This window comes from Aplysia californica, unplaced genomic scaffold (genome assembly GCF_000002075.1).
Source record: "Aplysia californica isolate F4 #8 unplaced genomic scaffold, AplCal3.0 scaffold00311, whole genome shotgun sequence".
Classification (NCBI taxonomy): Eukaryota; Metazoa; Mollusca; class Gastropoda; order Aplysiida; family Aplysiidae; genus Aplysia; species Aplysia californica.
This window is the reverse complement of record NW_004797581.1, coordinates 55,660-69,678: the sequence shown is the minus strand read 5'-3', so window position 1 is coordinate 69,678 and position 14,019 is coordinate 55,660. Positions and strand designations below refer to the sequence as shown.

General features: G+C 37.7%; 1 protein-coding gene across 4 annotated transcripts in view; it reads right to left on the bottom strand.

Annotated features, from left to right (window-relative positions):
* Window positions 1-13,782, bottom strand: part of LOC101851204 (guanine nucleotide exchange protein SMCR8) — a 45,814-nt gene extending 32,032 nt beyond the window's left edge. The window contains exons 1-7 of one of the 4 annotated variants that reach the window (XM_013084699.2): window positions 13,537-13,782; window positions 8,579-8,899; window positions 7,574-7,662; window positions 6,434-6,500; window positions 5,028-5,110; window positions 3,808-3,853; window positions 863-947 (exon numbers count right to left, since the gene is read on the bottom strand). In XM_013084699.2, the coding sequence (XP_012940153.1) occupies window positions 863-947; window positions 3,808-3,853; window positions 5,028-5,110; window positions 6,434-6,500; window positions 7,574-7,662; window positions 8,579-8,833 (625 nt within the window). In that variant the 5' untranslated portion in view covers window positions 8,834-8,899; window positions 13,537-13,782. The other 3 variants (XM_005102060.3, XM_013084700.2, XM_035970706.1) reach the window with 3 other exon arrangements.
* Window positions 13,783-14,019: the final 237 nt, after the last annotated feature.

Genomic DNA, 14,019 nt, shown 5'->3' with positions numbered 1-14,019 from the left:
GTGTGTGTGTGTGTGTGTGTGTGTGTGTGTGTGTGTGTGTGTGTGTGTGTGTGTGTGTGTGTGTGTGTGTGTGTGTGTGTGTGTGTGTGTGTGTGTGTGTGTGTGTGTGTGTGTGTGTGTGTGTGTGTGTGTGCGTGAATAAATATATATTGCATGAGAAGAAAGGAAGTAGTAAGAAAGGTTTTGAAAATTGGTATTCCAATGTAAAGCCCATTGAGCTACTTTTTTGGAAAAGCGCTATATAAATGTTATATATTATTATTATTATTATTATTAAATTGATCCTCGGGTGTTGGCGTCAAGTATCCTGTTTTGTCTGACACGGTCAGCAAACTTAAGACATCTTGTTTGTACATTGCTTATTTCTTTAAAAAAACGTAAGAGGTTGAAAGTACAAACTAGCCAAAGGTGGCTGCATTTATAAGTTACAAAAATGTTCAATTCAATGTCTCCCAAAAACTGACAAAATGTAATATAATCAAGGGCACCTTTGAAAATAGTATACGACTGTCTAAAAGGAAAGGCAAACACAGTCTAGAAGGGGAAACACGCAGCAAACATTAAATAGTTGAGTCTTAGAAAAAGTAAACACCCACAAAAAGTTAGGTAAGTGCTACTACAGTCTAATGAAGTTCCAGACACTAAAAAAAAAGGGAGTTTGGTTACCCCCCTCCCCCCACAAAATAGTATTTACAGCTTGCCTTCAGCGCTTGAATACATAGCAAATCCTTTGTAGACCCAAAATCAAAAATAGCTTTAAACACCATGAACCAGCTATCACAAATGACAAAAATAACAATAGCCAAGCAGAAGATAAATTGTTAAAGCATCAAAGACTGCCAGCAGATCAACAGCCACAAACCTTTAGTGTGATCCAGATCTTTCAAGTGTCTTTCCAGGTCTCCAACAAAGAGCATTTTATTTCCGTACTTCATATACCTTGCGACCTGTTATGAAACAAAAACAGAGACGAAATAAAATTTTGAATCTTACAAATACAAATGGAGCTTGTCTTTCTCAAAGTTTGGATAAATTATTCTTGAAGCTCTTGAGTGTTCTTGAAAACTTCAATACCAAAGCCCAATTTACGTTTTAACACTATTTGGCCTTTAAAAAAAGTCAGCTGCTGATATTTCTAAATACTGCAGTTACTGAAACATATACTGGAATACTTATCTGGTTTATCTCAGTATTTTATATGGTGTGAATCACTGCTGAAATTGACAAATTTCAAAACAAACATTCTTTGCCTCAAGTAAACTGAAATTTAGAGAAAGCATAAAGATAAAAGAACTGAAGAAGGAATGTTAAGAACAAACAAAAAATGGATGCAAAAGTTTTCCGAGAAAAGTAAATATGCTGAAATGTATTGAATGAAATTCACACCTTAAAATAAAACTAACCTGATTGAATTTCCTGTAAAAAAAAGACAAATACTACATTTTGGTACTTTAAGAGGTTCTTGTTGAATGTAAAGAAAACAGATTGCATGGTAATATCCAAAAAAGCAACAAATCCTAGTTGTAATCTCATTAGCAAACGTGAAAAGATCAAACAAGTCCAACAGTTTAAATATCTAGGATATATGATAACATCTGATGCCAAATGCTCCACACAAATAAAAAGGAGAACTGCAATAGCTAAGGCTAGTTTGAATAAAATGAGCCCAATCCTGAAAAATAGAAACATCTCAATGAACACCAAATGAAAGTCCTGAAAGGCTATCTTTGGGCAACCCTTCTATAGGGCTGTGAATGCTGGACAATCACTAAAGACAGTGAATATAAAATAGAAGCAACACAAATGTGGTTTCTTAGGAGAGTGCTAAGAGTATCGTGGAAGGAAAAGAAATCAAATGAGGAAGTGCTTGATGAAGCCCACGTGGGACGCTCAATGTTAAAAACAATCAGGAAACGACAAATGCAGTTTTTGGGACACCTGAATAGACATAAGGGTCTTGAACATCTAGCTCTCACAGGCAAAATTGAGGGCAAGCGAGGCAGGGGTAGGCCCAGAACAACATACTTAGGGAACCTAAACAAACGGGTACAGTAGTCTCCGCCTAAACGCACGCCATACAAAAACACGCTCCGCTCAAACACACACTTTCGTCATCTGACGGGTTTTTTACTATATAATTTAGACGTACAAACGCACGTTCACTCCCTCTAAACACACGCTCCGATCCACGAAACACGCCGACAGGTAAAGCTTGACAAGGGGAAATTTCCACGACAACCTGCACTGCTTGCATAAGACAAGCCTAGAAAACCGGATATTTGGTGCGAATGCCCCTCACGGCAAACAAAGTGAATGATGGACAGCGTTTTCACACCCAACTTTCCACAGACACATAGCCCAGGTCGAGGACTGGTCGGTGAAATGTTGGGGGGGTTAGGGGACTGAAATGTTTTTTGATTGGTCATTGGAAATGCATCTTTGAGAGAAGGTTTCTGACTTGTGTTTGGGTGACTGCATGTAATGTTTAGTATTGTTTAGTTAGACTTAGACCTACGATGCGCAACACGTTTGAATGCTGTAAAACATTAGATAGGCAGGCCTCTATAGGATTAAAGATTAGTCAAGTAAGCCTAATCAGCAGCACTCGAAGAACTTTTAACGTACTTGTTCAACGAATCACAAGAGAAATGTTTCTCTGAATATAATATAGAGATCTATGATTCTGATGTCATTCATGAATTTACGGTCGGGGGTGGTCGCTTGGAAAGCCACGTGGCTGGGCCATCCAACAATTTCCTCTTAGGCTGTCTGTTTCCGACATTTTATGGTGCATATATCATTACACATTGAGTCTGTCTTTCTTGCCCCCACCCATTAAACGCCTTTGTATTCTTTACTGTAGTCGGGGAATCCTTCACAAAACAGTCACATTATCGGCCGAAGTGACCCCCATCCCAAAGGGAGGTCACTAGAATATAAAGGCCATGAGATGACTGCGTCCCTTCCTCCCTTTGCACGGGTTCATGTAAATGCACGCTCTGTATAAACACACGCTAAGGAGCCCTCCCGAGCACCGTGCGTTTAGGCGGAGACTACTGTAAAAGGGAAAGTTCAGGGAAACGTAGCTTTTTTGAGAGCATCCGAACGAAGGAATGAATGGAAAACCATGATCGCCGATGTCTGTCGCAGATCTGCCACTGGATGATGATGACGAGGTTCTTGTTGGAAAATTTGCATGCACAATACATAACTTAGACAGAAGGTTAAATTAGCAGCACTTAGTATTAAACGTCATGATACAGACCATAAAAACACCCCATTACTAGTTGCCACAACTCAGCACCCTGGGTTTCTTTTTAAGGTTTTCTTTTAGGGTGAACTGGTCTTGCTCAAAGAAAAATCCCAGTGATCATTCACAAAAATGTTGAATCACTGACATTACACCAACTTTACGCCGGGGGGGGGGGGGGGGGGGGGGGGGTTGGGTCCGAGCTCACAAACAACACAACCATTGAAGCTCTCTTGTGTTGTCAAATCCAGACAAGGACATCATAGCAGTACCATTTCTCACCAGTTTAAACATGTCTTCAGACCCCTCAAACTGCACAATTTCATGAGTTGGGGGGTTTTTTGGGTTTGTTTTGTTTTATTGTTGTTCTTGTTTTAGTTGTTTTATTGTGCTTATTTTTAAAATTTATTTATTTATTTATTTATTTTTAAATTCTTTTTTCTTTTTTTTGTTTTGTTTGGGGGGGGGGGGGTACCCCGCCCGATATAATATACCATTTATCATAAACAAAGCTTTCGTCTTGAACAAATCACTCTTCTCTCTTTCACTTTTATTACCTTTTTAAACTGAACTGACAGCTCTTCATAGAAATGCATCAGTTTCCTGTGAATCAAAAACAATCATATAAACCACAAAATACACGAGCTAAACAAGAACATAACGTAACCAAACCCAAGATCATATCAAAATGTATACTTCTATATACTTTCCAACTGTCAAGCCCCCTTCCTCCCCATTTCAACCCATTTTCAAAAGCGGTTCCTTTATATCTCTGCACCTTTTCCTTTAGTCAAAGTTACAACAATTCTGATTTGAATTTGATACTCAAGACAGTAAACACTATAGGACATCCACAGTGAAGACAGCATATCGTAACACTCATAAGATAAATGCCTTGGTCATTTTTAGCCATTCTGAGCAAATGAAAAGAAACTGTTTCTTTTGAACAATGGACTCTGTGAAGCACTTGAACTTTTGTACACTCAATTGATTTTATATTTGGATTATTCATTTGTCCAAGCAAACTACATTAACAAGCTGGCTCTCCTCTTCATTTCAAAACCAAAAACTCCAAACCCGTGAAGAATGACTTAAGCAATTATCTTATGAGCGTGAGGATATACAATCTCTTCTGACCCCATTTGAGACCCAATCTGAACTGGACTCAATTCTCTGATCATGTGTTAACCTAAGACATGAGAAACAGCAATATATATGGGCGGTGTTACTGAAAGAAATAGGTCAACATCTATTTTGCTCTTAAACCAATGCCGAGATCAGTCCTCTATTAGTAGTTTGAATTTCATTGAGTTCACTTTTATGTCTTCTCTTGTCATTTACATCAGAAGGGGTTTTTACGAGTGTTGATTAAGTTTCAAGCAACCAGTTACATGGTTATTGCATAACACCGTCAATTTGATAGAACATCTACTCACAATAGTTGTAGATTGCAGCATGCGGCACCTTTTCTTTAACATGGTACCATCACCTCCACACTTTTTAAAAAACACATAACAATCATAATTTCTAAACAGTGATATTGAACACCAAAATATTTGGAAAATCCAGGCAAAAGCAAACTGTAATTTTAAAAGAGTACTGATGCTATCGTAAAATTAATTGACACTGATCAAATTCTACATCACTTTAAAAGTAGCAATTAGAAAAGTTCTTTACCAGATAGGCATACATTGAATAAAATTTATTTTTAAAAAAAATTAATAGTATGTTTTAACAAAATGTGAATAATCTTTAAAACAAAAAATAACTGTCAAACCTCTGCTCGGATGTCACATAGGCAATGCAGTAGGGCCTTACAAATCCTCTGGCTGTATTGTCATATAAGACAAGGTGATGGACCTGAACATAAATGAAAGAGTCACACCAGATGTAACTTGAAAATATCTAAAGAACCTCTTTTCCCTTACAAATGCATTGGATGCCAAAGAGTGGCAACTTCAAAACATGATAATATTATAATTTTGACACACTTAACACTGTATTGTTTGTAACTTTACGTGGCACCATCTGCAATAAGAAATAAATCTTCTTCTCTAGGAACAATTTTATCCCTGATAAGGACAGACTCAAATGATTTTAACTGCTCCATGTTTCCATGAGCATTAAGAAAAAAAAGCACAATATACAGTTGAGCTTCATCATAAAACTCAGAAGAGCAAAAGAATTAATCACAGAACATCTGTCTGATTCATTGAATGTAAGCAAAAAACATCCTTTAAACAAGCATGGCTTTGAAATTTTCCAGCTAGGTATGGTAAACATTTAAAACAGTATGAAACCTCTGAATAAAAATTAGTGGCTTCCTGTCTTATCACAGGTCAGAACAATGTAAAAAACAAAACAAAAAACCCAGAAAAAACAGAACTAAGCTACAGAAACTACTTTGTACAAACTTGAAAGCAGCAAAATAATAATTTAACAATATTAACAATAATAATAATAAATTTCACTTAAACAGTGCATTTCCATTAAGAAAGCGCTGAATGCACTTTATATCAGTACAAAGAACAAACCGTCACTGCACTAGCATAACAGCATAAACTAAAGTTGTGCCAAAACGCAGCTAGCCTTGTATTTTGTTTGTTGGTACTATATTTATCTTTTGGTGACATAAAAAAAAATATGTGCAGGCACTTACAAAAGAAACATGATGCAAGGCAATTTTTACCATTAGTAGAAAATGATAAATAGTCTAGTTGAGCAGTCGTTATTTTTTTTTCCTTTATATTAAAAGTAACAAAAATGAAATGTGCCATTTTGCTAGCGCAGTGATGACAAGCACCACATGGTTCCAACAGTGATTTTTTCTTCCATGATCTCTCTCTCTATTTCTCTGCTGCCTCCCCCCCCCCTCCATCAAATCCCTCCCTCTCCAGAAAATATATATGTATGAGTATAGACAGTCACACACACAAAAAAAAACCCCGCTCAAAATAAAACGGGCACACACAACAACATACACATCGATCATGACACACAGCCAAAAGAGCTCAGCATAAAAAAGAAAAATCCATCTTTCATATATTCGGAAATGAGAGTAAAATTTTATCACAAAACCTACAGAATAGAAAATAGTGACGTACTGTACTGTACACACGCTAATAAAAATATATGGTTGATTTAAGATTTTAACAAGTAATGATGCAGTTGAAAAAAACTTACAAAAGCATACACTCCAGTTTCTGCATCTGAAAGTACAACCTGGGCGTCCTCTGTAATGGTAAATCCTCTAAACATTGGGGAAAGAAGAGAGAAGACATGTTTGTAAATAGAACACAGTAATATGCCAACACTTTAACTGAGTACAAAAAAAAATTATTTTTTTTCTTTTAAATTTAATCCACCCGTAATCACCTGCCACAGACCCTTCTCAAACTCCAAAATAAAACAAAAATTCAGCAAAAGTCTGTTGTAAATTAAGTGAAGCTTACCAGTAAGATGGACGTAACCGTAATTCTGTTAACTTGTAATATTGAAAAAAGTTCATATATATATGGCCTCTCATGCCCTGCTTTTCCTTGGATAAGCAACAAAGAACATGCAGCTAGAGGATCTGAGCATTCTCACACATCTCATATTCTCTCATGAATATCAACAGAGTGACAGCATGCAACATGCAGGCAGGATTTCAGTGTAGTGTGTGTGAGTTTGTGTGGGAGTGTGTGGGTGTGTGTGTGCGTGTGCGTGTGTGTGTGTGTGGGTGTGTGTGTTTGTGTGTGTGTTTGAGCATCAAAACTGCATTGCTATGTGCCAAAAATGGGACAAATATGTCATGCAGAGGATAAATATTCAGATCTTTGATATGAAATGCCAGCATGACGACAACATTTGCAAATTATAGTACACTCTCTTACTTTTATGATACATAAAAGCACTGGGAGAGACTACTGAGTTGAAAAACTGAGTTTAAAAAAAAAGACTGGTACCACCAGGTAGGATGAAAGACATTTATACTGTACAGGAGCAAAATACTTTCTAATCTACATCGCCCCTTCCCATCTCATTCTTTCTCCAATAGAGTGAGGCAGTCTTAGAAAGAAAACAGTCCGTCAACGTAATGATTTTTAACCCATGGAGTTTTATGTACACTAAACTTTACAGTAGTTAAAGGACCTGAGCACCTAGGTTTGCTTGGGGTTGCTGATAGATTTGCACCACGGCATGAGGATTTCGGATTTCTGAGAGCAGACGGGTAAAGGTAGAGTACACTCAGGCATGCGCTCAGGTCCCTTGGGTTAGCGCTTAGAGGTCCACTAGGTTAAACTGAGAATGACCTCATTCTATTCAAAGAAAAAAACTTACTCGGACGAGTTTTGATGATCCACTGCTAATATCCTCACAGAGAAAGCATTCTGGTCAAATTTTTCTCCTCCATCTTTTGGAATGGTCATCTGTCAATACCAAAACATAAAAATACAAAAAATTTTCAAATCTTATCAAACTTAGACCAAGGAGACTATCACAATTACATAAGAGTCAAATTCAACACCTATGGACCAAATATTAATATTTGAGCATGTCTAAGAAAGAGATATCATATCCCAGGTCCTCCAAATCCTACTCAGATATTCCTAAATAAAATCATTGAGTAAAGACTTCAAATATTTTATATTTATAGGATTCCTTCATTTGTGAAATTTTCCAGAAAAACAAAATGAGGGTTGCCAACCTCATCTCAAAGAAGCTGCTAAGCCAACATTCAAAGAAGTTAGTTTAAGTAGAGGTTTTACGGTGCTCGCAACCGCTGCACTGCATAAGGTCATATGAGCGCCAAGGGGTGGATGTCAACAGAGAAGTCCTTACAGGGAATCAGGCTTACTTTGCTCACCTCTCTAGCTTCAACAGCATAAAGTCTGCTTTGACTATCAAGGCACCCCAGAAATAGTGGGTCAAAAGAGTGTGACAAACATACATAAGAAGTCGAGGAAAAATGATGATAGTAAGGAAAAGGAAAGATAAAGCAGCAGTTCCCTGTTGCAGTTCAGACACAGTTATGAGCATGACATTGTTGAATCAGCTCATTTACAATTCTACTGTGCATAAGAACAAGCTAATGTCTCCTCTTTGGGAATGACCTAAAGACACTTCAGTCAGTGGCACTGCCCCAGGGGGGGTATTCGAAGAAGTGGGGCAAGTTTTACTAAAAATATGAAGAAAAAGGATTGTAAAAATATGAATGCTTGTCGAAAGAAAGTTAGTCGTCCAAAGTGTTATGACCATGGTACCTAATGCCAAACGGGCAACACAAGAGAAAAGTAATCATTTAGCACTATCAGCAAAATTCAAAATCGTGCTATTAAAACTCACCAATGGTTTTGGCCCCTCCAGCTCTGAAAACTCTGCTACCATGATGAAGTCTTCTGTTAATCCATTCTTTTCTTTGCCATGGCCCCATGGATGCTGAGGCTGATACGGCTGTCGCAAATATGCTGGCAGTCCCTCAGAGCTAGGGTTTTTGCCCTGTTGACTGACATTTTGCTGCGTTGATATAAAAGTTGCAATCTGAGCATATTCTCCAAACATATTTGCCCCACTGTTAGACACAGGATTCTTTCTGAACATCAGTCACCTGTGACAGCTTTCTTGTCGCACGAGGATCCCGACTTAAACTGTCATGATATAGGCAGGCTGAAAACATTAAGTTTGACCAAAATTAATACACATGGCAATGATAACCTGACAACAAGAGAGTCAACATTGAATATTTTAAACATTTTTCTAGTTAAATCACATTAGGCTGTTAGCTACATGCAGAAAAGAAAAGATGAGTACAATATATACTTGTGTGTGCATGTTTGGTTAAATGGTATGGGTTTAACGCCCCAATCAACTCTATTAGGTAATTTAAGAGGCGGCCTCCTAGTTTAACGTCCGTCTCCGAAAGGACCGAGCCAAGAGAGAAAATCGAGAAAACTGCCATTCCCAAGGGAGGGGGCAGTGGGGGGTGTATCATCTAAAAAAAACAACAACCAATCAATCGTGAATGTATGTAAAGGCAACAAAATGGAACAACACTTGGAGAGCAAGCATTTCGGCAATGGAAACTAGTTTGAACATAAATAATCATGGGGTGTAGGAGCAGAGGGTGACTGAAAAATATACAAAATCTTGAAAAAACTTGAGTTGAGAAGGGCAACAAGAAGTCTTGAAGCAAAATGAGAGAGGACCTAGAAGGTAGCAAAAGCATAGGGACTCATTTTCTTTAAAGACAATGTAATGAGCTTGCACATAGGCATGTTTTTTTAAAAAGAACAGAACTCTCCTATTTGACAAAAATCTAAGATAAAACGTTGTAACTATTCTCTGTTGAAGGGGGGGGGGGGGGGGGGGGGGGGGGAGGGATTACTGGATTATATGGGTCGTTCCACCAGTATGGTTTACCTTTGGTAACATCAAATTCAAAATTTCATCTTCATTACTGATAAATGTAACCAAGCAAGTCTTACAGACAAACATTTAGTAGATTTTGTCTGAAAGTCTCAGACCTCTTTGACAATCATTTCTAGTGAAACGCAGTGAATGATGAAAGAGTGACATCCACGACCGTGAGGAATGTTACACAGACAAACAAAAATAACAATTTTTACAAATTCAGTTCAAGTTAAAGACATTTATTTCTGTATTCAATGTCTATTTTAATTTCTTTAAAAACACTGAACGACATGAACAATTGAAAAGTATGTGATGAAGATGCCAGGAAAATTTCATCAAAATATGAGGAAAGCTACGGGACAAACATTGAAGAAATCTGATCTTTATTTTCCTCTCCAATCTCAAAAAATTATCTCGAAGTCTAAAGAGACTTGTTGCAAAGTATCACGAGGATGGAACAGTCAAGAGGGAGCAAAAAATTTGAAAAAAATATATGTCACACTAATGAAAAATATTTTGCTCAAATTGAGAGGATTGTCACCGGACAAACACAAAACATTACTTGTAAATCTTTCCAACTCCTATTTCAATTTAAAAGCATGTGCGTCACTACACAGTTGAATCAGGCGCTGGTCAATTTTTAGGCATATGGCATGGAGTGACAGTTGCGAGCGCCGTAAAACCCTGTTCTACTACTACTAGACCACAGTATAATCTTGAATCCTGTTTATTTGCCTTGCTTTTATTGAAAAATATACCTTATAATCTTGAATAGAAGTCGAGATATATTTGCGATTGAAGGAGGTGGGGGCATTTATCTCTACAGGTTTGATGAAAAGTGGATGCTAAGATTTTAGTAAAGTGGGATAGGAAAGCAATGACTCAATTCTGAAGTATTTTATAATGAATAAAACATAGCAAATGAAAAATATATAATAATTTTATATATTCTTACGGTTAAAATCAGGAAAATCCAGCTTCATCACGTTTGTTCTTTAGGAATGTTGAATGTCACTTTCATTTAATAAAATTCTTAAGAATGGAAGAGTGTGTGTGGTTTCTTTTCAAAATACACGCAGAGATCGGGCTACCAGAATTACTGGCGCCACAGTGAAATCAGGCACTTGCCAAAATAATGAAATAAAAGAAACCACCTTTATTCCGCCCTCTGGGCAAATTTTGTTGAATATTTCCAGTTACAATGTTCACTTAAAAATATATTTCTTCGTGGATTTTAAAGAAAATTGTTGATCAAAGGCACAAAAAATGTAACTGCAGTTTATAAGAACACTCTTGAAGCTTTGGAAGTCGCCAACTTTGGCTACCTGCTTCTTGCTAATTTTACTTTTGATACCAAGCGATCCCAAGATAGATGGGTAATGTTTGTTCATCAAAACAAGACCAATGTACAAGCTGTAAAATTATACCAATAACTCTATGTTCAAAAGTTTACAAGCATCCAATTCCACCATGTCATGACAGATGTATAATTGAAAATAAGAGAGTGCAAAACAGATGGTGACCCGTAACATTGTTGGGATTTTCTATGTTTGTAATGAACATTGTACCCAATGGGGATCTGTGAAAGTAAAGTGGAATTTATTTTCATAATTTTTATTCTGGAGGTCAATTACTTGCGACACTATAGTGACGAAAGCAACTCATGATTGTCCATGCCCTGCTAGGGCTGCCCAACCACCAGCTTATGTTTTGGTACATGATATATATGCCAGGTAATCAAAAAGCTAAAATATTCATAATATGGCCATGAATATTAGTCATCTTCCGTGGGGTGTCAAGAACAGCTGATTGTAGTCAAAAGTATAAATAACATAAACATGTAACATAAACAAAGTCGTGATGAAAAAGGGAGTCTTGGCAGACTTGTCAATGTCTAAAGTAGAAAAAAAAAGGTGAAGAGGGGAGAAGGGAATTACTGCTTTAAAAAACAAGCTTAGGAACCTTCAGTACAGCAGAATAACATTCACAAGCCTTTAATCCTGATTGTGCATCACAACACACCATGCCACCCACCCACCGTAGCTTGTCAAGTTTTAAACAATGCACTGAACCTTTTTTCTTAAATTCTCTCATTGGCCTAAAGATGTCACCCAACAACACAAAAGGGCAGGAATTTTCTTAACACCTCGTCAACTTAATCTTTGCCTTACTCCTGGCTTTGGCTTGGCACTCCTAAAGTCTAAAGCTTTTTTTAGAGCAAAGTGGCACCGAGCAACTACAAGGGCTCAATACAAAGACGGTGTTAAGACTACACAACACTACTTGACTAACTGTAAAGTTAGACAGCTGCACGTGATGTAGTGACAATTAGACTGTCCAGGTCTGGAACTTTTTCTCCCCTTAGAGCAGTGAGTTGGGGAAGCCAAATTCTTTTTTAAAATAGGTATCGGTATCATTGACGTTTATAAATTACAATACTATTTTCCTAAAATTGAATATGCCTAAAAATCATTACGAATACACACCAAATTTTTAATGATGGGCAGCCATGCCTCTGAGCTCTAGATTGTCATTAAGTCAAAGGCACAGCGGCAGTTAGAATTATAATATATATTCTATTTTGAGACCTATCTTCGGAGAACTTTCTAGACAGGTACCTTTTCTGGAGTTGAGGTGGTAAAGACGGAAAAAGAAACTATGCTCATTGACAATGACGATTAAGTCGGTTGAGGCTCTAGAAGAGCCTGTTCGACTATCTGGTAATGAATGACTATGCATTGATTGCGTGCAGGCTAGACATCAGTTTTGGCAAGTGGGGTTGTAGATCGTCAGGAGACCTTAAAATTTCCAGTAATCATTTCAGACAAAACCAAAAGGTGCCTTACTGACTTGCATGTATTTGAACCTGAATAATTACTAGATCTAGATCTAATGAGACCTGTGTACTTAACAGGCTTGAGTCGATAGGGCCAAACCTAGAACTAAATACGGCTATACTGGCAGTCTTGCCGTACTTAAGTACGGCTAGCCACTTCGCCACTTGAATGTGTCCACGTTTGGGGCTGACACCACTGACTCAGGTAGATTGTTCCAATATAGCATTTAGCCGATTTTTTACAAAGTTTGCCCTCACACACAATCTGCTTGAACTTTGCTTCTGGAGCTTCTCTGGGTTGCCACAGAGTTTGGTTGTTGCACACCTCTTCCAGATCTGGACAGTCTTTGTTACTACCAGGTAGTCGTCATAACGAAATGCGCATCTGCTTTAGACACGAGAGAAACATTTTAGACCTTCTTGCCTTCTAAATATTTCACACATGAGAATCAAAATACACAGGCTCTTCTTCCTCTTTCTGTGGCTGTGTATTCTGCAATAAAACTTTCAAACACACATCATCTTCACCATACACATTGTGAAAGGCTAGGCTAAAACATGGTAGAGTAGCCCCTACTTATATACGGCCTCCTCCTATTAAAACATTTAATTCAATTTTGACAAACAATGTGGTATACACACACTCATGATAAAAACAGCTGCTCTTCTGTCCAGTCCAGGTCAAACTTCCCTTTTAAAGCTAAAATATAGATACTATTTTTAGGCTGCTAGATCTAGGCCCTATTCTTGCTATTTTGACTTTTTTTTAAACTGACTCAAGCGACACAGGATACAAAGAGATACACTCATCATACTGTAATCAGAGGTTGTGTAAATATTACCCTAGCAGTCAGCAGTTCCAGTTCCAGTTCCAGACGAAGATGAGGCTGTACTGTGAACCGACATAAAGAATACAACAATACTCTTCAGAGCCTAGGACACAATGCTGTAACATTGAACTATGGCCTACATAGTGCAACCTCCCACCAGTATCATTATCAGACGACACTGACAAGACTGGGGAATTCAGGTTCGGGCATAATACTTATTTGCCTACCTTTGCCTTTCCACTCCCAAGGCCTTCACACAAGAAGAAGAATCTGTCGAGCTGACAGTCAGGTGCTCCGAGTTTCCGGTGATTGCCTTGCCGATAACAAGGCTAATTTACAATGGAATCTCGATTCTGGAGAATCAGCTAGAAGTGTGTTTTCATTCACATGTCTACAGTTAATAGAAGAATTAGTGACACCTTCTGACGATCAGTAATAATCCTAGGTTTTATTGATTTAGAATAATTTATTGGGGGCGGTTAGGTTTACTTCAGGTTTCTTTCGTTATGTGTACAAGTAAAGGTTAGTTCCTCTTTTTATAGAAACATGTAAACAAACATCAGTGAGTCTGAGTGAGTGAACAACAGTGGGGTGTCAGGTGGGCAAGTTTTCTGTTGACATCGTACTTTTAGAAAATGACATTGCATTTGTGCAAAGTACAGAGCACTTAACCTGTTTACAGACAGTTCTCTAATCGTAATTTCTGTTCC